This window comes from Rhipicephalus microplus, chromosome 6, assembly GCF_043290135.1.
Source record: "Rhipicephalus microplus isolate Deutch F79 chromosome 6, USDA_Rmic, whole genome shotgun sequence".
NCBI lineage: Eukaryota > Metazoa > Arthropoda > Arachnida > Ixodida > Ixodidae > Rhipicephalus > Rhipicephalus microplus.
Genome location: NC_134705.1, coordinates 176,737,725 through 176,762,059, shown reverse-complemented (window position 1 = coordinate 176,762,059; position 24,335 = coordinate 176,737,725). Strand labels below are relative to the sequence as shown.

Sequence of the window (24,335 nt, the reverse complement as noted above, 5' to 3'; positions counted from 1 at the left end):
CTTCCCGGAAGAGAACTCGTGTCTGAGCGTATCATTGCGCAGCAATGGATAAATTGATGCGAACGCACGCGCGCAATGTCCCAGTTTTATTAACTGCACTGTGATCATCGGTCCTCTAGAATTATTGCTGGTGTTGCTCGCTGCTGCCCGATCGCGGCACGATTAACACTTTGTCCACCTACAGTGAGGTCATCACAAAGCACGGGAGGTCGGTCCGCACCTTTCGTCGCCGAATAAATGAAGAAATGAAATACACACACAGATATAAAACATAAAAAAGGAAGAGTAAGACGAAGACGTGCACCGAGGCTTCTTGCGCGGGGCAGAACGAAAATGGAGGACATTGTCCAAACTGATATGCGATCCTCCTGCGGCGCGAGTCTATTTTGTACGGCAATGGCGGGGGGCCTGCAGTGGTAGCAGTGACGTCACTGGGATGACGTCATGAGCGCTGGAGTCTCTTCTCCTTGGCTGCAGGGCGAGGCCAAAACTTCTTGCAGCCACGCGACGACTTAGAAGAAGTTTGGGGAGTTGTGGGCGGGATAGCGGCGCGGCCCCGCCCCGGTGTTTTTTTTTTTTTTTGAAAGACGTAAACTCTCGTCGCATGTCGAGGAGTTGGGGCCCGAGGAGGTCCTGTTGAGGTGGTCGTGGTGGTTCAGACGTACCACTCTCGCAGGTCCTTCTTTCTCTTGGCTCCGTTTCCGGCCTTCGGCTGTACGGCGCCGTTGAGTTGTTGTGCCGTGGCCACGGGTTGGTAGGCCTCGCTCTGCGGCGCCCCGGCGCCCTTGGAGGCGCCTCCGGTGGCGACCGCTGCAGCCCCGGCCTGCTCGACTTTGTAGGCGCCTGCAGGCCGGCTTCGGAACTGGTACACGAGTAGCGCCACGATCACGATGCTGATGAGGATGCCGGCGATGACGCCGATCACCAAGGCCGTGCTGTCCGCCGAGCTCTTGAGCTTTGGCGCTGGGCGCGCCCTCTCCTGGTCTGGCACGGTCAACTCCGGGATGGGCACGCTGATGACGGCGGGCGGGGCGCCTTGCGTGCTTCGAGGCTGCCAGGGGGCGCGCGTCACCGTGAATGTGCGCACGATGCTCCACTCGTGCTGGCGACGTCGCGTCGTGGTGGACGTCGAGGGCGTGACCGTGGCCGCGGCTGTCGTGCTCGAAGTTGTCGAGCTGCTCGAGAAGCCCTGGTCGGGTGGCGTCGGCGACGCCCCGTCGCCGCTGTCGTCGTCTTCGTCGCCGTCGGGCGCCGAGCCGGAGCCGCCGTCGAGGCAGTCCTCGTCGTCGCAGTCGCCGTGAGTGACGACCACCGGTGGAGGCGAGGGTGCTGGTCTCGCGGTCGGCTGCACGTACACGGCCGTGATGAGGTCATCTCCTGAAAAAACAAAAGGCTCAGGTTGAGCTCTTGTAAACCTAGGCCTGTTTTCACAAAATCGCCTTGCACAGTAATTTTTGTAAGATGAAACTTCAGTCGGTCACGATGCGGGTCATATCATTAGCGAGATTGGCTAAGCAATGAGAAAAATTACTTCCGAAACTTAAGTTCAGTGAATTATTTGTGAATTCGGCCCTTAGTTACCACGAGCGAAAGCTTTGTTTGCATTTGTTTTGCCCGCTGTGTATGCTTCTGAATAACCCTGACCCGTGACCATTTTCTACGACCAAGATTCAAGGACCGTATACGTGTGCCCTGGAAGGTATGGGGGTGCTGAAACCCCCCCTGTAAAGTTGTTTGCGCCGCGTGGCGCACGTGTCTCGCCCCAAGGCTTTATTTCGGTGGTGACCACCGCCGGGCGACAGATGGCGTTGTGTTCGCTTTGAGTACCACTGTTGGTAGAGTGGTAGCGCCGGCGGAGGTCCCTGGTGGAAGGCAGGCCTTGGTGGTGGGCGAGAGCTGAGCGAGCCTCTTCTGCGCGTGGCGGCTGCCGCGGACGGTTGTCTGTAGCGTGGGTCCCCGGTGCTCGGCACCGCGGGCTTCGCGCCGGGGTCCCACGTGGAAAGTCAGGCGTTGGCGACGCCGCTTTGGGTATGTGTTAGGGTGTTAGTGTGTGTTTATCATGTTATTGTGTGTTTAGTGTGTCATTGCGTTATGTTGTTTGTATGGTAGCGTGTTAAATAAAATTGATGTATCATTCGGCGGACGATATCGTCGTTTAAATTAGTTGATAAATGTATGTATGTTGTGTGCGTTGTACCTACCGCGTCTGCTGTGTCCGTTCACTCCAAGAGCGTGGCGTAGCGAGGCGCTCGTTCGCCTCGCCGAGACCCCACAAAGGCACATAAGGAAGGCGACGAAAGCGCTACTGAAACACCTAATGCCAATAGATCTGCTAGTCCGCCTGCAGTATATATGTGCTCTTCCAAGAACTCGCGTAATTCTATCCACGTATCTTTTTTCTTCTGTCTCTTTCCGCCTCTTTATTCATTCTGCCAGTGCGGAGTAGTGAATCGGAAGTGCATCTGAGTAACCTCCTTGGTTCTCTCTCTCTCTCTCAGCCCGTCCGCAATGTTAACAAAAGTCTTGCACAGTCTGCATTCGATTGGCAGATTGCCAGGCCCTTCTCAGCGGACGTAATCAGCATAGGCAGCTAAAGCACACCAAGTGACACGCTCTGACCCACTGACGTCATCGTTTCCAGCTGATCTGATTGGCTGTGGAACGCTAAGCAGAGTCTACTGCTATCGGATCGGCGGCGGGATTTACGCGTATGCGGTCTCACGCCACATCGTGACGCAGGCGCCGTGAAGGCGGAGCTTAGGCCCGAGCGCTCGAAGGAAGAGTTGAGGGCAGCTGAGGATGAAAGGCGGAGCGCAGGAAGAGGGTACTTTTTCAGTACTTGTAGCTCCGTTAATAATGGGTGTTTCGATTGAACTCTGGTGCCAATGATTTGTTCCAGTAGTGAACTAATAAAAAACAAAATTTGAAAAAATAAAACGTTGTAGGGACCCTTTAAAACGCGTCTTTAAGGCCCGTTTGTTTTTCTTGATCGGCAATCCTTTTTCTGACGGTTTTCTTGGCGGCTTTCCTGGTTGCCTGGGTAGTTCGCGCGAAGATTCGCGCTTGCGGGCGACGCGTGGTTGTCTATATTTTTCAATTCTTACCCTGTCAGCTCTTTTTTTACTCACACCCCATCCCTGTCCCGACCTGTTGGGGTGTTGTCGTATACGGAGAGACAGTTACGGCTCGGAACTTTTCTCTTTACTACTTCCTTCCATAAACGCTTAGAGCCTTACCAGAGCCGAATCCGTCCGCTCCGCAATCGTCGTCGTCGCTGTCGAAGCAGCCGGAGCCTTCCGAGAATACCAGGTCGTCGCCCTCGTAGGATCCGGGAGAGGCTCGCGGTTGCTGCGATACAAACACAAATTGATTGATTACATCTAAATAAAACGTAATGGCTAAGGGAACGTGGTCTTGATCCGTGTTATTTGAATCTATAGAATCAGTGGCAACGGGTTACGGGTGCGCCTGTTCTTGTGATATTCAGGGTAAACGGGGCATATGGACGATTGCAGAAGGTCTTTAGTGATCATCTTTAGGTGTGAACAGGGCTGAGCTGGTCATGCATCAAACTTAGGTCGTCTCAGTGCTATGCACTAAGGGGTTGTCCTCATCCGAAGAGAACACCTCATTAGTATTCAAGACAGTGTAGAACCTGATGATTAGTACACAATCGAAAAGACACATGTTAGAATAATTGTGTATCATATAACGACCATTTTTCTCGGGAAGTACATATAATAAATGTGTTAGCAATAACGGCTTGAATACTATTAAGGTGTTCATCTTATATGTGGTCGACATTATACCACGATACCACTGCAGGAAGAGCGACTGTCTTTTCTGCAGGCACCGAAAGAAACAAGTCTCTTACTATAGAGCGTGAAAGTCGCAGTAGCAAGCAATGATGCATTTGAGAGACACTGCATGCACTATATTATACGAGTCGCAAAGCGGCAGCTCTTCATATAGCACAGGCTTTCAGATGACAAGCTACCGATATTCTGATCGTGCGAGAGAGAGCAGTTGGCCCACCTGCTGCATGCGTGGCGACCCTTTTGGCGGCTCGTACGGGATGGAGAGTAGTAGCTGGACGTCCCCCTGAATTCGAACCCGGGGCTCGTTCTCGGCGGCCAGGTCCAGGAGGCGCACACCGTCGAACACCAGGCCCGCCATGACGCCCTCGAAGGGGCGCTGCACGGCGTCGCTGTCGGCGCCACCCTGCTGGTGACTGCTACGGAAGCCGCCAGCCTCCACCGAAAAGTAGCGGGACAGTACGCCAGGGGCGCGACCTGCCGGCACCCATTGAGAGGCTGTGTTTTCGCGCTAAACTCGCCGCGTGCAGGTGGCTGAACAGAAAGCTGACCATATGATCTAGTTTTGAGTCAAGTCCCAACTCAACGACGAACATTTGAAATGCTTCATCTGGAGATTCAGTTTCCCGAAGGGACCATAAAACGACTGGCCGTGATGCGCTACCGTTGCGGCACGGAGAGCTACAATTTATGGTATTATTTCGCATTTGATGAAGCCGGCAAAAAAGAAAGCTTCGCGAATACAAGAGCTGATGGAAGCTGCATGGGTGTCCAAATAAGATGGGCGGCTTTTGGGAAAGCGTGGAGGAAAAAAAATACGCTACAGAGAGCTCATAGTACGCATTCAAGAGCGTCATGCAGAGCCGAGACAAGGCAGATTATAAGACGAGTGCTCTTGTCTCTTCTATCCTGTCTCCTTCCTGTCTCACGCTTTTTATGATGGCGGGGTCGATAGATTGACGTGGGCAGCAAAGGATGGTTCCGGGTGCGCACCTTTGATGCTTCTCGCGTGCGCCGTCCGGTCGTCGACGGTGAGCGTGACGTTGGCGCCGTCCCGTCGCACGCGGGCCACGTGGTAGCGGCCGTCGTTCACTCGAAGGCCCGGATCGCTGGCCGTCAGGTCTCCCGCGTTGCCCGCGCTGTACGTCACCAGCAGCTTGCCGCCCTCCTGGAAAGAAATTAGGAGCAAAGCACCGCGATGTTGGTTCGTACTTTTAAAGACGATAGTCTTTCTTCGGATATTAGAACGCAGAAATTTTTGTCTATCTATCTATCTATCTATCTATCTATCTATCTATCTATCTATCTATCTATCTATCTATCTATCTATCTATCTATCTATCTATCTATCTATCTATCTATCTATCTATCTATCTATCTATCTATCTATCTATCTATCTATCTATCTATCTATCTATATATCTATTGTTCTATCTATCTATCTATCTATCTATCTATCTATCTATCTATCTATCTATCTATCTATCTATCTATCTATCTATATATCTATATATCTATCTATATATCTATATATCTATTGTTCTATCTATCTATCTATCTGTCTGTCTGTCTGTCGGTCCATCTGTCTGTCTGTCTGTCTGTCTGTCTGTCTGTCTGTCTGTCTGTCTGTCTGTCTGTCTGTCTGTCTGTCTGTCTGTCTGTCTGTCACACGATTCAGTCACCCGGCGAAAGGTATTGCTGAACGCTCAGCCAGCTTGAAGTGGTGGCTGCGTCGATACTTGTGAATATTGTCGATCAAAAAGCGAATATTGCACATATCTGAGGCACCAATACGTGAGTAATAGGTCGTGTGGTATTCAAGTAGAAAATACATAGATACGTGATTCTGAAGACCCTAGTGGTCCTTAGGCTGTGTTGAAAATACCACGCTATGCACGAAGGAAGGCCTGCGGAATATCTTCTTTCGATGACATTTGTAGCGAAGCGCACAGATACGCGACCAATTTTTTTTTTATTAAGATGCGTTCCGGAGCAAGGTAGAAGGAGCGAAGAGGATAGACCGACACCCTTTCCTTTACATAATGGCTTCCCTGCGCCAGAACCACATTTAAAACGAAATGATTGACGTCAAAAGAGGTACATTGGTGGTCCATCTTATCAACATTGTTATGGTTGACACCGATGCCGACAAGTACACGCAAAACGTAGCTAATAATAACTTGGGCACTACGCTGGGCCACGTAGTTGACGTTGCATTTTGCAATGGAATGCAACGCGACAGACGAGGACCGGAAACGCGATACAGCGCTCGTGTTGTGTCCGCATCTGACCTCGCCCGCCACGATGTTTTCTCACTATGTGCTCCGATATAGCCGCCAGCTGCCCTTCCTCGAGAGCAGGCGCAATTGCAGCTTCCAGGTGCAACCAGGATGCAGTCGCTCAAGAACTTACGACATTTGGCGGGTAGTTGGCGAATCGCGGGCATAATCGTAACTACCACTACTTGTTTAGCTGTGCTGAGTTTCGTAAGTGCTTCGAAGTGGGATAAAGTGGGTACGACATGGCTGCATAGGATGGGTTCCCAACTTGCGCTTCTCATAGATGAGAGCAGCGCAGGAGCACATGGACACGAAGACGCGATGTCCGCGCGCGTTTTGCGTTCACACGGCCAGAGTCTCTGCAGTGTTTACACTGCAGCGGCATAGCCGTACTCTTGTGTATAAACGCTACAGTCACGTAGTAATGCTACTGTCGCATTACAGTCACTAGAAAGTTTTAGTACTGCGGAATGATGCTACGTACGCATCACGCAAGCGCCTTGCGTTACGAGGCGTCGTTTGCCACTAATCGGCTTTTAGTACGCCGTAGTACCCGCGTACGTAACGAGCGTGAAGCGTGTTGCGCCATCTGGTAGATCAAAATCGAAGCAAGTGTTGTTGACAGCCAATGTGAGCCAATCCAAGTGTTATAGCCAGATTGTGGCCATATTTTAAGCCACAGAGCCGGTCGGTGCTGGCCTTCGATGCCGCCATATTGCAAAACGAAGTCTCGCGCTGTCGCGAACTTGTTCGAGAGCGGCGCGATCACCTCATACGTACGCACGCACGCATCTCATGCGTGCGTACGTAGCAGCTGCGTACGTAATGCGATACGTGCGCGTTGCGGTCTGCGCATGCGCACTGCGCAGAACGTGGCGTCCTTACGTACGCAACGCCGCCACGTACGCAGCGTACGCAGTACTAAAACTCTCTACTGTTACACTCAGTGTATACCGTCACACTCGCGAACAATCTTAGTCACACTTCTGTGCGTACGTATACAAACAAGAGAGAAAATGAGGAGAAGGTGGAGGCTTGAGGAGATGAATATTCCTGAACAGGGATTTGCCGGAGCCGTCGGTTCGACAAGCAGACTTGCCTCTTTGTCGACACGTCGGCTCCGGTGACATGGCGTGTTCAATAATTTTTCATCACTATTCTATGCGTAGATGCTCGGTAGGCCATAAACACTCACAATGTGTAGGAGCAGGAAGTGCTGGTCGGGTCCCGAGACGTGCACCAGCACGGCGTCGTCGGCCGTGCTCAGGAAAGCCAGTGCGAGGAGGTCGGCGCGAGACGCCGCTCGCGGTCCGCCACTCGGCGTGAAGCGTACCAGGCCCGGTCGGGGACCGAACTTGTACGCGATGCTCTCTGCGAAGAAGAAAAAATGGGACCATTAATACAGGGAACATCGAATCTTCTGCACGGGACACGCTGCTTAGCCCGTGTTTTAGATGCGAAACAGCTTGTGGTAGGGGCTTGTCCGTTGTCGTAGCCACTGCCTTAGATTCCAAACTGAAATTCGTTGCTTCTGCAAAGGCAACCGGCGCCAAAACCAGCGAGCCTGCCCGGCTGACGCCATCACCGTCAACGGTGTGTCTTACGCAACGCACGGCTAGGTCCCTCCGCGCGCGGGTCCGATTCCAGCCCGATGATGCAGTAGACGCCATCTAGCCCGGCGCGTCTTGCGCAACGCGTGGCAACACCACTCTCGTCCATGGGTACAATCCATCGGTGGTTCCTGATTGGAGGCTGGTGACGCAAGGACCAGTGGCGTTCCTGATTGGAGGCTGCTGACGTAAGAGACACCAGGGCCTATAAAAGAACTAAGCGGCGCGGCGGCAAGCAGCAGACGAGAGTGTCCGAAGACATCTCGGCTCTTCGAGCTCCTCAAGCTGTCGGCCCCGGTGCCGAATATGTAACGCTTCTATCTGTGCTGTACATAAATGTTGCCTTAACTCAACGTCGTCTTGTCCGCTCCGTCTATCAGCTCTGCGCGGTGGCAGCCGCGAGCTGAGAAACACGCGTTACCTAACAGTGGTGAGAGCGGAATACGTAACACCACGCTAGTACTCGGACCGTCCACTAAATAGCTCTGCAGTAGAGCGCTCGCTCTCCTTTGGCGCGTGCTGTGGTATGAGTGGAAACCGCTAGAGGCACTGCGCTGCTCTGTATAATAAACGAGCTTATCCCTTTCTTTCTCTCACACACAGCGCAGTAGTACGAATAAAGGCATGAGCGCTAGTGTGGCGGAGGAGAGGGCTCCTAAAACGGCTGTGTTGCGCAACCATGAACGTCTATGATGATGAACAAGAAGCGCGTCTTTACAGAACTTGTCTACTTCGCACACTACTCAGGGTACCCTTTACGGGGAGAGGTCATCATCATAATCATCATCGTCATCATCATCAGCCTGACTACGTCCATTGCAGGACAAAGGTCTCTCCCATTTTCCGCCTGTTAACTCGGTCCTGTGCTTGCTGCTGCCAATATATACCCGCAAACTTCTTAATGTCATCTGCCCACCTAACCTTCTGTCTCCCCCTAACCCGCTTGCCTTCTCTGGGAATCCAGTTAGTTACCCTTAATGACCAGCCGTTATCCTGTCTACGCGCTACACGCCCGGCCCATGTTCATTTCTTCTTCTTGATTTCAACTATGATATCCTTAACCCCGTTGGTTCCTTAATCCACTCTGCTCTCTTCTTGTCTCTTAAGGTTACACCTACCATTTTTCTTTCCATTACTCGCTGCGTCGGCCTCAATTTATGCTGAACCCTCTTTGTAAGTCTCCAGGTTTCTTCTGCTCCGTAGCCAAGTACCGGCAAGATACAGCTGTTATATACCTTCCTCTACGGGAAGTAACGTGTGTGATTCTATTACGCCTCTGCTTACCGTCCGAACACGTGGGTCCGCTGAAGGATGTTGCGTCGCAGTCGCACGACTGCTGCTCGTTCCAGCCGGGCGTGCACACTCCTCCGTTGCTGCACGCTGCGTCGCCGCACGGGGCCCACGTGGCTGCGCCGAAATGCAAGCGCGAAGTCACGTGTTACGAGCAACTTTACCTCCTCACGTAGACGGGAAAGAACTGGCACCGTCCAGATCCTACGCAGTTACGATGGCTGTATTCTTACAACAACAGTGAGCGCAACAACGACAAGTGCGACAAGAAAAAAAGAGCCATGGGGGGAAAGGTCAGTAAGGATGCCGTGAAGAATAGTGTACCATAACATACGAACAAAATGACAACGTGATAGTTTCCCGAGTACAAAACGTTCTTTGAATACAGGCCCAGAAGTTGTATAGCAAAGTTACTACACCTAGACTTAGTTCACTTGAAACCATTTGGCACAATGTTTTTTTCTGCGAGCTTTTGATGAGAGGCAATAGTTAGTTGCCACCAACAATAAATGACTTGATGATTGCACAGCCTCGTTGAATACGTATCTATACATAACGCGACATAACACTACCACATCACTGCAAGCATACCCAGGGCTAAGTCAAACAAACAATCACACATAATCACATCTGTACCAAACTTGTATAGAAATTGTATTTATTATCAAGAGCTTCGAGATACCACAACCATTCACAGTACCACAGCTAAATTAGTAAGGATTCTCAAAATTTTATACAACTGATTTAGTTCAGCCTTCTATGGGCACAAGGAAGTACTAAAAATGATGCAATAATCATTAATCGATGTCAAGATAAGAGAGAAACGTAACTTATCGGGGAAGTGCTAATTAAGCTGTTGGGTTTGTACTATATGATTATTGTTGAAGTTTTACGTCCGAAAACCACGATATGATTATCACGGACGCCGTAGCGGAGAGCTTGGGATATTTCGACCACCGTGTGCGTAAAAATAAGCACACGGGCATCGGGACGAAAAATTACACGTTTTGTCGGTGGCATGCCGAGATATCGCCCCTGTCGAAATGCGGCACTCGCGATCGGCATTCGCTACCGCGCCCTTCATATCAGTAATCTAGCCCCATAACTTGTAAGCTATCGCGGTGGGTGAATAATTAAGGAAAGATAGAGAGAAGGGTAACTTGGACTCGAAGACTAAGATAACACGACAGTAAAACACCAGAGAGTTGAAAATTTATTTAATTAGTTTCGCATTACTACAGGCCATGACAGGCCAAATCAGGAATGGAAGAGCAAACAAAATAAAGAAAAGTAAGCAAACAAAGAATTGGTTACGCGAATAGAAATCAAACGGGCACTCACGACTAAACATATAATACGAACGCACCAGGTAACAAGCACACAAGTTGCGAAAAAAAAAAATAGCTTCTGATAATTCAACTGCGTGCGACATAAAACAGCCAGCAGGATGCACTCTTGTTTACTGAGACGGGCCCCGCCGCGGTGGTCTAGTGGCTAAGGTACTCGGCTGCTCACCCGCAAATCGCGGGATCAAATCCGGGCTGCGACGGCTGCATTTCCGATGGAGGCGGGAATGTTGTAGGCCCGTGTGCTCAGATTTGGGTGCACGTTAAAGAACCCCTGGTGGTCGAAATCTCCGGAGCCCTCCACTACGGCGTCTCTCATAATCACATGGTGGTTTTGGGACGTTAAACCCCACATATCAATCAATTTACTGAGACGGTGAGCGCATTCGCCGAGGGGACAGTCTTGAACGGCGTGCGAACATGCGATGCCAGCGCTCACCGTGGCATCCTCGGGAGACGAGCGGGCTCGGCAGCAGCGCGTCGTCCAGCGGGTGCAGCGCCTCGCCGTTCAAGTCCAACGAGGCGAGGCAGCCCAGGAAGCCCGTGCGCGACGCCAGGGTCTTGGGAAGCGCCGAGTAGCCGCCCCGGCGCACTCCTCCCAGGTAGAGTAGCCCCTCGAGGTCCAGGTGCACGTTGGCGCCCGGGCTGCTCACCGTGGCGACGCGGTCGTCCACCACCAGGCTGTGCTGGCGCAGGGAGCTGCGGCCCAGGGTCACCGCGTGCCACCGGTTGTCGTTCAGAGGGCGTGCCGTGTTGGACCGCACCTGTGCCGTCGGTGTCAAGGGTTTATTAACAGCGGAGCTGTCGAAGCTGCAGGTTCTGCCGTGAGATGGTTCGCGAAAACCTCGGCGGATATGCTCACGGAAAGTGGATGTTTACCGAGCAGCTTTTAGCATAGCATAGCCATTGCGTGGTATGGTGTAGCAAAGGGGTGGCTCTTAGCGCAGCATAGCCATTGCGTGGTGTAGTATCGCAAAGGAGTGGGAAAGAGAATCGAAGAGGAGGGGAGATGGTAAAGCAGAACATATACATGCAAATCACAACTTAGCGAGGGGTTGGAACGGGAAGTGAGGTTGAGGAGGAAGGAAAGGATTAGGGGGGGGGAGTGCAAATCATAGCGTAGCGTTGTATTGTATATTATAACTAAAAGGGAATCGGAAGTGTATCTGAGGAGCTGGGAAGAGGGGGAAGCAATGGATAGAAAATGGTAGGAAAGGGATCGGGAGGTGGAGTGACTTGAGGGCGAGCAGGAGAGAAAGGAAAAGGAAAGAGGCAAAAGGGCAAAAGCATAGAATGGTTTGGTGTAGTCTAGGGTGGGAAAAGGCGTGAAAAGGAAGTGAGGGTGAAGACGAGGGAAATTCGAGAAGGGAACGCTACCAGCTCCGCCGTTTCCTCAATTTTCGCAGCGCTAGAGCGTATAGCTGCCAATTTCGCACGTTTTCCGACATACAAACGAGGGGCGGTGTTTCGCGACTTTACGAGATCGTAACAAAAATTGCGGCCCAATCTTTACAGTTCCTGCTGCTTCGCTAATTCAAGGCTGTCGAACAATGGTGCACGCTTTAAAAACGTACTGCTTCGCCACAATACAGAATCGCCAAGAAAAAAAGCATGATTTACAGACGCACTTTATCGTTTTAAGTCAGGCTCGTGTCATGGGGAAGCACCTTTAGATTTTACTACTGTGCCATTAAAGAAATTTGTCAAGTCTTGAGTAGCAGTTGTAATGCTTAGCCGTTAGACGAGATTGTCGAATGGCGAATCGTGTTTGCAACCGCGCTGTCTCGCCGATGGACGAGGTAGGGAAATGGTGAAGCGCGCTTTACATCTGGCGTTGAAAACTGGACCGAACAATTGAATATAACGTATTGTTTCACACAAAGTGCTCATAAACAGTTGCACTCGCTAATAGATAGAAAAAATTCAATGCAGATTATGTAATCTGAGGCGTTAGTTGGTGTTATTGGGGCCTCTTTGGATGATTTTGATTGACTGCGTGCGTGTAGGTAAATCACGTTTTTTTAACGCTCGTAGGCGTTTCCATATGGTAGATAGCGGTTGGACTCGATGCACTATATTAAACCGTCGCGTTCATTTGTTCGCGCTAGGAAGCCGCGCCCTGAAACACACCCACAGATCCGATTTGTCTCCGTTTGTTCGATTTCCCAAGTTTCCACAAGTTTCGTGGTGCTCGCTAACCTAGATGATCAATTTTTCTTAAGGGCATCGTACGATTAAGCTTGGACGTCTTGACAAATATCGACGATTGCACAGCTCCGCCATCATGCAAGTCTGTCGACCAATGCTGCATACTTTACAAACGTAATGCTTTGCCACAAAACTAGGTTGTTAGGCGGAAAAGCACGCTTGACAGGTGTATTTTATCACCATTAGTCGGGGTTATCTCACGGGGAGGTTCATTGACATTTTACCTACCGTTGTGCCATCGCATGACTGCCTTTCACAAATGAAAATTGCGGGACTAGCATGGATCCAACTGTGTATGTAACGTGGTCTGACTGTAACTAATGGACCACCTTGATGATCGGGTGCACGCACTTTTCGTGGTCCGTCTCCGAGGTTGAACTGGTAGTGCAGGTGACCGTCGACCAACTCGACGGCCACGAAGTCCTGTCCCTTGCCGGCGTTGTAGAGCAGCAGGCCGGAGGGCTCGAGGGTCTTGAACTGGAAGTGCAGGTGCATGGACGAGTAGGCCTTCAGCTGCGGGAGACCCACGAACGCCAGCCGAGACCGGAACGTCACCGGCTGATGCAGCTGCGAGGACTCGCCCTGGGGTCCAAGCTGGGCTGTCATCTGACGAGAAAGCGATGCGGAAAACGGTGTTAGAAGGGTGTTTTCTGTGACCAAAACTCCGGTTCGCACTCGCATTGAGCGACTGCGTCCATAGCAAGATCACTGTGGCGAACGTTCTTGCAAGTTCACAACAGCAGCGATAATAATTGAATGAATATTTGGTATATATAAATTTTAATTGGCACAGCAGTGTTGTTAATTGGATTTGTTAAACAGCTGCTGTGAACTAGATTTGTTATCTTCTTCCACCTAATTGTGAGGCGTGACAAATAGCGTTCTTCGGGAGGTCTTAGTTTCGTACACTCTGGCGCTCCTCATCATCCTTCTTGCAAGTATGGCAGCTTTGTCTAGTTCTTACTCCATTAACATTCGGGTTACGCCACGAAGTAGAAATGAGAGGGCGGCGACGGACAGGGACTAGCGCTGTGTGCCGTCGTCCCGTCGTTTATACTTTGTGCTTTAGCCCTCAAGTATAGCAGAAACGTCCGCTTAGTTTCCTTGCACGTAATGAGAAATTTCGAACTGTGTGCGCCCAGGCGTCCAAGACGATCGGATAAAACAATAACATCGCTGAGAGAATTTCGATTTCCGAGATTCACATTTGCGGCGCATTTTTAATTCCCGTCACTGGACTTGCGAGCGCAATGCTTTGTTGGGAGAGAGAGAGAGAGAGAGAGAGAGAGAGACGTGATGAAGGAAATTCGGAGAGGTTATCTTTAGGTTAAATGAACCTGCTTAGCTTCTTAACCGAAGCAAGAATTAAAAAAAAGAGACTAAGATAAGGAGGAGAAGGTGACACATACATAGGTGCACAATCATTGCTCACTTCGTCTCAAGCTCGCCCCGCCGCGGTGGTCTAGCGGCTAAGGTACTCGGCTGCTGACCCGCAGGTCGCGGGATCGAATCCCGGCTGCGGCGGCTGCATTTCCGATGGAGGCGGAAATGTTGTAGGCCCGTGTGCTCAGATTTGGGCGCACGTTAAAGAACCCCAGGTGGTCGAAATTTCCGGAGACTCCTCCACTACGGCGTCTCTCGTAATCATATGGTGGTTTTGGGACGTTAAACCCCACATATCAATCAATCAATCAATCAATCGTCTCAAGCTCGGAAACAGGCCGGCGCACCAGAATAAGTGCAGTAACGCTTTTTGTAGCGTCGCACGTGGCTTTAGCTCGAAAACCTATCATAAAGGTGTTCGCAACTCGCAGAGGGGCGATGAATTCCAAGGTGTGCATACCTGAAGACTGGGTATGTGTCCCTGTCGGGCCATCTCGAACAGGGGCTGTCCGTTGAGCTGGAGCTGTTGCATGTGGCCCACGAACCCGGGCAGGTCTCGGGCCGGGAAGTGAGGACCCTCGCGCGTCACTCCCCCCACGTGCACGGTTCGCACCTCCAGGGCGGCGTGCTCGCCGCGGATCTCTGCGATTGGAGCGGAATTTTCTGAGTATAGACCATCTTACCGACGGTTTTCGGTGCCGCCATACTGAGCTGAAGGCCTTGTCGAATTTTCTGAGTATAGACCATCTTACGGATGGGTTTCGGTGCCGCCATACTGAGCTGAAGGCCTTGTAGAATTTTCTGAGTATAGACCATCTTACGGACGGGTTTTGGTGCCGCCATACTGAGCTGAAGGCCTTGTCGAATTTTCTGAGTATAGACCATCTTACGGATGGGTTTCGGTGCCGCCATACTGAGCTGAAGGCCTTGTAGAATTTTCTGAGTATAGACCATCTTACGGATGAATTTCGGTGCCGCCATACTGAGCTGAAGGCCTTGTAGAATTTTCTGAGTATAGACCATCTTAAGGATGGGTTTCGGTGCCACCATACTGAGCTAAAGGCCTTGTAAAATTTTCGAAGTATAGACCATCTTACGGATGGGTTTTGGTGCCGCCATACTGAGCTGAAGGTCTTGTAGAATTTTCTGAGTATAGACCATCTTACGGATGGGTTTCGGTGCCGCCATACTGAGCTAAAGGCCTTGTAGAATTTTCTGAGTGTAGACCATCTTAAGGATGGGTTTCGGTGCCGCCATACTGAGCTGAAGGCCTTGTAGAATTTTCTGAGTATAGACTATCTTTCAGATGGGTTTCGGTGCCGCCATACTGAGCTGAAGGCCTTGCCGTTGTGTGACTTTTACAATTAAACGAAGTGCGCTGCAGTAGACCAGCACGCATCGAATTCAACTGGTCGGTGCGTTCGAAGCATGGAGGGAAAAAAAAATGGAGGAAGGAGCATGACGTCACGCAGCCAGCCCTTCACTCTAAAAAAAATGGAGTAAAAAGGGTGTCTTTTTTGTCCCACAACAGCAATCGTCATCAGACTTGCGTGCGCTTCCTTTATTGAAAACTCGGCGCTGGCCACTTTCCTATCGAGAATGCAATGTAACCCTGATAATGGGTATGTCGATCGTGACCGGAATGTACCGGGCGCGGGGCGATAGCGCAAGGATGGAACGCAATATAGATGACGATTATTGTTGTGGGACCAAAAAGACACCCTTATTACTCGCTCTTTCTTTAGAGTGTTGCTAGGCACCTCGTTCTGAAGCCAGTAGTGTCGGTCCAACACGGGACCTTTCACTTCAACACCGCGCGAGTAACGAAACTTGCCGAGACTTCGGAGTGTAGCGCCTGGCAGCTTTTATTCGAAACGCACTTTCTATGTAGGCGCAGACCTGCCGGCTCGCGCAGGAGGTTCAAAAATGGAACGCCACTAAGAGTGCTAAAACCTACCGCACGCTCTGAGTTTTCGATCACGTGTTGGGCCGATATTGTGGCCTTCAGTCATGTGACGTAACCCTCCTTTCTTTTTTTCCTTGGTGCATGATTCGAAGTTCCATGCCGTGGATGGACCACGTTTGGATATACAAAAAAAGTAACATAATTCGCTTAACAGCAGAAGGTGGCGGCCGTTAGGTGCCTTATACCGAATGGTCTATAAATGGGAGAATGGCTTGCGTGAGGGCTTGTTGTTGATGTTGCATGTCGAGCGGTTTCACGAAACGATTAGACGCACGGAAAGAAAGAAACAAAAATCGTACTGTCTTTGTGTTTATTTTTTTTTCACGCTCGCGTCGAATGTTTGCTGCGACCACTCTACAGTAAGCATATATAGACCATTCCCAACACCTTATGATACATGAACCGGAGCTCAAAGTCTTTATAGGGGCAAGTACACGTACTGGCCATCATTCCCGTTGCATGTGTAAGCTGGCTAACGAAGCGCCATGATTACCCCTTGCGACTCTCGCAGCAGACCCTACACAAGCCATCAGTGACCGCATGCAGACGAGACTGGTGTTGCTTAACGATTCTTAAGCGTGTCTGTTTGCCTGAATGCGAAAGAACTAAGGCATACGTGCGCGCCGCCACTGAGTTGTTCATGGGTGTAATCGAGGAAGACTATACGTCAAAGTATACATTTGGTCACGTGAACTTCTGAAACAATGTGGCTTTATACCGACACGAAGCCGAAGTATCACTACGTAGGCACCGAAACTGGACTATAAATGGATTTACATTTGTGGGGAGGTATATATGGAGGTAATGCAGACTGCGATTTTCATATAATGTGCACCTGATTGGATATGATTTTTGCAAATGCTGTATAAACCTGTGCGGGGGCCTCACCAAGCTGTTGTATCCTTTAGTACCTGTCTCCAGCGTATAAGTCTTGAAGTAAAATGATAATATACGGTACGACGAACTCTATTCAAAATGTTTTGAGAAGTGCCATCTTTTATAAAGTTTGGCTCTTCTCAGGACGTTTTGAATAGAGTTACTTGCTGTGCCATCCTATAGAATGGCACAGTAAGTTGCTGCTACGCAGGGACAGTTAGACCTATAGCCTAGCCTCCGCATCGCAGGCCCTCTGGACAGCTCAATTTGCTATGATGACGATTACAAGCTCTCTTTGCTCTGTAAGGTCCTTGTCCTCACGTTTCGAGGGGCACAGCCAATGCATGTACTCTATAGATTGCTCATCCCCCCGTGAAGAGGGTGTCGTGGTCTAAAGTATCGCTTTCATCCACACTGGCTATTCCCGACTGATTTTATTGGCCGCGAAAAAGAAAGCATACGGTCACGAAGCGTGGAAGAACAAGATGGTGATATATTGATCTGACGGAATCTGTGATAGGCGGGTTAGAAACCACGAACCTCCGGTGGTGGTGTCCGAGTCCAACTTGAGCTGGACGCGGTGTCCCCTTCGGTCCAGCTGGACGCTGTGCCAGCGGTCATCGTCCAGCGCCTGGCCCACGTAGAATATCTGCGAAGACGCACAGCGTGCGGACCTCATAGTGACAATCGCGGTTGTCTAGCACGTTATCTCCTACGTTCCAAATTCACCGTTAGTTCGTCGAACATGCGCGTTTCGGCAAATTCTGTCAAATGTTCGATAATTCAAAATACAAGCGATACCGACCAAAGATCTCGCGACGCTGATGTGCTTGTAACCGTTAACTCCTCTGCTAGTTGGTGGAGAATGGCTATTTGGGCTAGTTGGTTAAGTTACATTGTAATAAGTGTTCCATTGCAATAAGTTGGTGGGCTAGCCCCTCCTGGACTCGATGTAATATTCGACATGGGTCTTGTGGTACGGTCAACCGGGTTTATGACATAATTCGTTCATAGAAGAGGGAACGACTTGCAGCTGACTTGGGGAAATGATAGTAATTTCCAGACTACGTGCTGCGGTCGGCTCGCGTGTTCTCAGGAGTCTCCGACCATTCGACAGCGTTTTCTCATCATGCCGAAAAAGAAAAGTGCAGGACCCCTTTTAAAGGTTGCCTTGCTTTTAGCACGGGTATGAAGAGTCACCTTGTTTCCGTCGCCCAAGTTGTAGGCCACCTTGAGTCTCGCGTTCTCCAGCGCCAGCACCAGGGCCGTGTGCAGGGTGGCGTGCGCGTCGGCGGCTGCAGCCAGCAGCAGGCCCTGACCCCGGGCCGAGCGGAAGCGAAGCCGCAGACGCTCGGCCTCCGAGCGCAGCGGCCGGGACAGCTGCACCCGGGCGTACTGCTCGCCGTTGAAGCGCACGCTCGTGGCCTCTGCAGGGCGTGGCAAAAGGAAGCGGAGCTTCATAGCAGGTCCCGGTATAGTCGCAACCACCACGCTCGCCATTGTATAAGCGGCAGGTCAAAGCTTGCGATAAAGATGTTCGCTTGATACGAGCTCTTTTGCGGTGAGGACACTACGTCTGTAAAAGAATCATTGGCTAGATAGACTACTCATTCGAAAGTTCTAGTGCTGGGGCCGCAAAGTGGCTTGCGTTTATATGTATATCATCCGTGGATGGCACCGGGAGTACAAAGAAACGCAAGACTGTATGTACACTAGTCCTTGTGTTATTTTAAAGGTAAACATTTGGCAGAACTCTGCCTGGTTTGGGATAAGAAATGAGGCAGTTAGGACACTTCAACCAAAAGAATTCTATTATTAAACCTGATGTTTCGAAGCCAGACCGGTTTTCTTCTTAGGGGTGAGAAAGTCAGAGATGTTTGGCGCTTCGGTACCCTTGCTCGCTGTGCGTGAGAGGCACGCCGCGACCCGTTTGTATTCTTCGTGGGGGTGGTTGGGAGTGCAAGGGAACGCAAAAGCGTACGTACACGCAATGGGCTTTGGTACTCCGGCACTAAAACTCACTTTTTTATGCTTATACTATTGGGACACATATTTCAAGAAAACAGGTTTTCTTTCTTAATCTGTAACATTTAACACAATCTTCCTGAAATCGCGATTTCCTCGCCGTTCCTCTGAGCTAGAATGGATTTTTTACCGACGTACACGCCGATATGACGAGAACAACCCCCAAGCTAGAGCCTTTGTAACTTATGAAAGCGCCGTTCCTCACCCTTGGCGCAAACGGGTCCCGTGAAAGGCGTGTGGTCGCAGTCGCAGACGAACCGGTTCCACCCCTCGACGCAGCGGCCGCCGTGCAGACACGGCTGCGAGGCGCAGGGCGGCGGGCCCGCGGACCGGTGACACGAGGCCCTCACGGCGCCGGAGTCCTGGCGCTGCGCGTAGGAGGCCAGGTCGACGGCGGCGCCGCCCACCACCAGGTCTCGCAGGCATCCCACGAAGCCCAGCCGGAGGGAGCCCGACCAGAGGGCCGGCGGCAGCGGCGTGTCGTCTCGAGCCGTCGTGCCGACGCCGCCGACGAAGAGCGGACCTTCCACGTCCAGCTGCTTGGAGTTGCCTGCGCAGATTGACGCGCGTGTGTGTGTGTGAGGCAGGGCAGTACTATCCACGAACTTTTTTTTCAGAGGGTATTTATCTGTAGAACGGCTAACTTTGGCAATTGGGGATCGATGTGTTGGCGTTGACATACTTTAGTTTCATTCGGAGGGTGTCAGAACTCCGTCAACCCGTCCTAGTTACGAGCCTGGTATGGAGTCCATCGAGAGACGACGAGGAAGAGCAATTAAGGACTGCGTTAACAACATGTAAGTGTCTGGTTCGCTAGCCTGTGCTGAGGTGGGCAAACAGGCGTCGAGAGAAATACCCAACGAGGCGCGAATGCCTGGTTTGTAGCTTGAAGCAGAGCAAGAGAAAGAACCACAAGGCAAAGAAGGCCACTGGACGAGGCGCTGAACCAACGGCTCTTAGTTCAGCTCCTTGTCCTGTGGTATTCGTTGTCTCGTGCTTCCGTTTTTTGCGCTGCTTCAAATCATGATTCTAGAGTCTTAGATTGTTTTGCAGTTTGGCTTGCTACAGTCACGGCGAAACGACCACAAAAAATTGGCAGATCCCACGTACAGTGGGAATCGATGATATGCGAAGCACGAATGAGAAATGTTGATATGTCACTTTAAAATCAGCACAACGTAACGAGGTGGAGGTAAATCATGCCGTGCATGACTTCCGTGTCATGATTATCATGTTTGGATATGTCGTTTACCTTCATCATCTATTCACGTCACGTGATACCAAATGTAGTACATGTAGAGCTAGCGAAACGGCCACGAGCACGCTATGAGCGTGGTATGTTGTCATGTTCTTACGTGACACGCGTGTCAGGATTATCATGTTTGCACCAGTCATATATTTCGTCATCCATTGACGTCACGTAACACCAAATTTGGTATATGTGGAGCTAACAAAACGGCCGCGAGCGCATCATTAACGGCCCAACACACTCCGATGTAGCGTTGATGCGCGTGCATGCTCGGCACAGCGACGCTACGTTAGCAAAACTCGAGCACTCTACAGTCTGACGCCAGGCGCGACCAGCGTCCGTCGGCGCGGCCCGTCGGCAACCGGCGCGAAATGTGACATGTTGCGTTACGCGTCGATGCGTTACCGAGACAACACTGCGCCTCCCTCTTTTCGTGACGGAGGGACGCCGGACGCGCTGAAACGCGCATGCGTCAAAGCAACGCAGCGCGGCGCGCGCCTCCGAGTATGTGCCAGGACCGGCGCCTGGCGTGGCAACGCCGCCGTGACGCGACGAAATGAACGCCGGCGAGCACGCGCACCGCGTCACGTCGAAATGTATTGGCGCCTTCACTGTGGCATGTAGTCATGTTCTCACATGATACGCATCTCATGATTATCATGTTTGTTCCAGTCACATACCTTCGTCATCCATTGACGTCACGTAATACCAAATTTGGCATATGTGAAGCTTGTGAAACGGACGCGAGCGCATCATCAGTGTGGCATGTAGCCATGTTGTAACATGACACGCATGTCGTGATTATCATGTTTGGATGTGTCATTTACCGATGTCGTCCGTTCGCGTCGCGTAATACCGAGTTTGGTACATGCGAAGCTACCGAAACAGCCGCGAGCGCATCATGAGCGTTGCATGTAGTCATGTTGTTACTTGACACGCATCTCATGTTTTTCATGCGTGCACCAGTATCATACCTTCGTCATCCATTCACGTCTTGTAATACCAAATTCGGTATAAGTGAAGCTAGCGAAACGGCCGCCAGCGCATCATGAGTGTGGCATGTAGTCATGTCGCTACCAAATAAAAGTTTATCCAATCCAATCCAATCCGCGCTTGAGTTGTGTTCTACCTGTGTTTTTCGTGTCTCTTTCTTGGTCTTTAAACAGCGCGTCGCTAGTGTCAACTTAGGGCCGTCAGCTACTGTAAACGTCTAATAGACTTGAATTAAAAAAAACGATTAAACACGCTATGCTTCTTCACAGACTGGCGCAATCATATCCGCCTTAGACTATGGACGTAACTATAGTCAAGTACTGGATTAAACAGTAAACGAAATTCCACGAGGTTCGCTTACCTGGCGCGACGAATTCGGAGACGGTCTCGTCCACGGTGAGCGTACCCGCGCGGCCCGTGCGCGCCACTTGCAGCTGGTGCCAGTGGCCGTCGTCCAGGCGGCGCTCGGTGCGCACCTTGACGGGTCCCGAGCCGAGGTCGAGTACGAAGTGCAGGCGGCCCTCGAGCAGCTCCAGGGCGATGAGGTCCCCCTGCGCGCCGCTGGCGTACAGCAGCAGTCCGTTCGGCTCCACGGTGCGGACTCGCACCGAGAGGGCGCCCGCCGTGCGAGGCTCCTCCCAGCCGGGCAGGGCCTGCGGGATTTTGAGGAAACGAGTCCCTAGGAATTAGTTCCAACGGCCGCGGAAACACGGGGAAAAGAAAACGTTCGGCAGCGGAAGACGAAACTTGTAGCGTCTCGATGACGATAGTTATAGCGCGAGAACAAAACGACGACACAGAGACAAGAAGGACACGAAAGACACTTCTTGTCTCTGTGTCGTCGTTTTGTTCTCGCGCTATAACTATCGTCATGCCATACCAACTAGCCCAAGCTGCCACACTTCTAAGTTGTAGCGTCTGTCCCGTTTTGTGTCGCTTAGTGATTTTCGCAGTGATGCACCAACTGGCCGAGCACTCAACGCTCTTGTCGTAAAGTTGATAATGTATTACGTTAGACGATCGTTGACCAGACTTCCTGCATCACATTTCCTTCCCGTTCTCAGTCGATTACACTGTTCTCTCACACCTCCCTTCCCCTCCACCCCCCGACTTCTAAAAGAAAATGCTGTCTGCATCTTACTCGGTGTCGCAATACCATAGGAGTCAACCCAACTTTTATAAAGTGATGATGATGTGTACAGACACCATCATGTAACGACATCAGGATGACCGCACATAGTTTGTTGGCTCTTGACGTTGCAAGCCGGCTCCATTTTCGCGCACCACTCGTTAAATGACCACTCCGGTGTTTGCACCGACAGCCGGCTTCCACTTAAATGCATAAAAGAAGGCTTGAAAACCAGTGTCTCGCCCCGCACGGGACCTATAGTTCCAGAAGCAGCCGCAGTGTCTCACTCACCAGAAACGAGTCCCTTGTCGTGAAGGTGACCGGGTCGGCGGCGTCCACCTCCTGACACACGAAGTGGATGTTACCTCGAGCCTGAACCAGGCGGTTGCCCGAGCGAGCCAGATCGACCAGGTCCAGCTGCAGGCTGTCGGCCACCAGCTCAACCTGCGTGGTTGGTGCGCATGCGCGGATGTCACCTTCACCAGTTTCCAGAGTCAATCGGAAGATGGTTGAGCAGAAGCAGCGAAACGGCGCGCATACCTTTCGGAGGCACCCGACGAAGTTGGGCCTCTTTGGTCCAGGCAGTGGCACGTCAGAACCGCCGACGAAGAGGGCGCTGCTCGCCAGGAAGGAGAACGCGCCCGCCGTCGAACCGCGCTCGGTGTACACGCCGTCGGCCGTGATGGACAGCTGCGCGAAACGGCCAAGTTCACGTAGTATTGAAACATTTTGACGTACAACCATGTTGATGCACCGCAAGATTTGTGACGTCGCGTGATATTGTTTTAATTGCATCACTTGCCAGTTTTTTTGTTGTTGTTGTTGACGCTAAGAGGACAATAAAATGCAAATCACATCGTTTTCGTATTCAAGCAGTTCCAGTACGATGTGATTATGCTAATTACACGTCATCAAGGCTGCCATGGTGGTAGACGAGCACGTTATGAAGCTGTACTCATGACGTCCCCCATGCAAGCTAGCTATACTAGAACATAATGACATATACAACGTGCAAGGTTATGAGTTAGCCCAGACGCATTCTATTCTGATTATTTAACTACATCGAGCAATCCACGTTGAAAAGACAGGTAGACACACAGACAGATAGATAGATAGATAGATAGATAGATAGATAGATAGATAGATAGATAGATAGACAGATAGATAGATAGATAGATAGATAGATAGATAGATAGATAGATAGATAGATAGATAGATAGATAGATAGATAGGCAGACAGACAGACAGACAGACAGACAGACAGACAGATAGATAGATAGATAGATAGATAGATAGATAGATAGATAGATAGATAGATAGATAGATATATAGACAGACAGACAGACAGACAGACAGACAGACAGACAGACAGACAGACAGATAGATAGATAGATAGATAGATAGATAGATAGATAGATAGATAGATAGATAGATAGATAGACAGACAGACAGATAGATAGATAGATAGATAGATAGATAGATAGATAGATAGATAGATAGATAGATAAATAGATAGATAGATAGATAGATAGATAGATAGATAGATAGATAGATAGATAGATAGATAGATAGATAGGCAACAGACAGACAGACAGATAGATAGATAGATAGATAGATAGATAGATAGATAGATAGATAGATAGATAGATAGATAGATAGATAGATAGATAGATAGATAGATAGATAGATTCAAGAAAGAAAGGAATGCCGTCTTACGTGGTAAAAGCTGGTGGTCTTAGTCATGTGCCGCACTTTTCTGTGCACCACCACTCGGTGCCACTGGTTGTCGTCGAAGCGCACCCTGGCGGGCCGCACGCTCTTCTCTAGTGCGCCGGCGCCCAGCACCACCGAGAGCTGGAGTCCTCCGTCGCGCAGTGACAGCTGCATGAAGTCCCCGCCTCGGCCGCTGTGCCACAGCAGGGCGCTCGACTGGCGCGTCTTGAACAGCAGCGTCACCTGGTCCGAGCCGCTGATCACGGGGGCGCGACTCGAGTCCAGAGACAAGAACTCGTGTCCCCGAAACGTGGCCTCCGAGGGCTGCTTTTCTGCAATGCAGGTCGGCAGCGCCCCGCGTTATAATGCAAGCACATTTGCATATCGTAGTCAGTTAATAATTAGCATGACCTTAATTATAACCACCCTAATTAGCCAGGTCGTAATAACGGA

The 24,335-nt window shown here is 50.7% G+C and overlaps 1 protein-coding gene across 1 annotated transcript in view; it reads right to left on the bottom strand.

Annotated features, from left to right (window-relative positions):
• Window positions 1-220: 220 nt before the first annotated feature.
• LOC142765680 (neurexin 1-like) overlaps window positions 221-24,335 on the bottom strand; it is a 66,312-nt gene continuing 42,197 nt past the window's right edge. The window contains exons 7-22 of the mRNA XM_075867111.1: window positions 23,886-24,214; window positions 22,710-22,859; window positions 22,461-22,613; window positions 21,402-21,693; window positions 19,004-19,348; window positions 17,974-18,200; window positions 17,314-17,422; window positions 14,392-14,573; window positions 12,900-13,154; window positions 10,780-11,104; window positions 8,989-9,111; window positions 7,290-7,465; window positions 4,809-4,983; window positions 4,036-4,292; window positions 3,237-3,348; window positions 221-1,377 (exon numbers count right to left, since the gene is read on the bottom strand). Of these exons, the coding sequence (XP_075723226.1) occupies window positions 656-1,377; window positions 3,237-3,348; window positions 4,036-4,292; window positions 4,809-4,983; window positions 7,290-7,465; window positions 8,989-9,111; window positions 10,780-11,104; window positions 12,900-13,154; window positions 14,392-14,573; window positions 17,314-17,422; window positions 17,974-18,200; window positions 19,004-19,348; window positions 21,402-21,693; window positions 22,461-22,613; window positions 22,710-22,859; window positions 23,886-24,214 (3,932 nt within the window). The 3' untranslated portion in view covers window positions 221-655. The remainder of the gene's footprint in view (window positions 1,378-3,236; window positions 3,349-4,035; window positions 4,293-4,808; window positions 4,984-7,289; window positions 7,466-8,988; window positions 9,112-10,779; window positions 11,105-12,899; window positions 13,155-14,391; window positions 14,574-17,313; window positions 17,423-17,973; window positions 18,201-19,003; window positions 19,349-21,401; window positions 21,694-22,460; window positions 22,614-22,709; window positions 22,860-23,885; window positions 24,215-24,335) is intronic.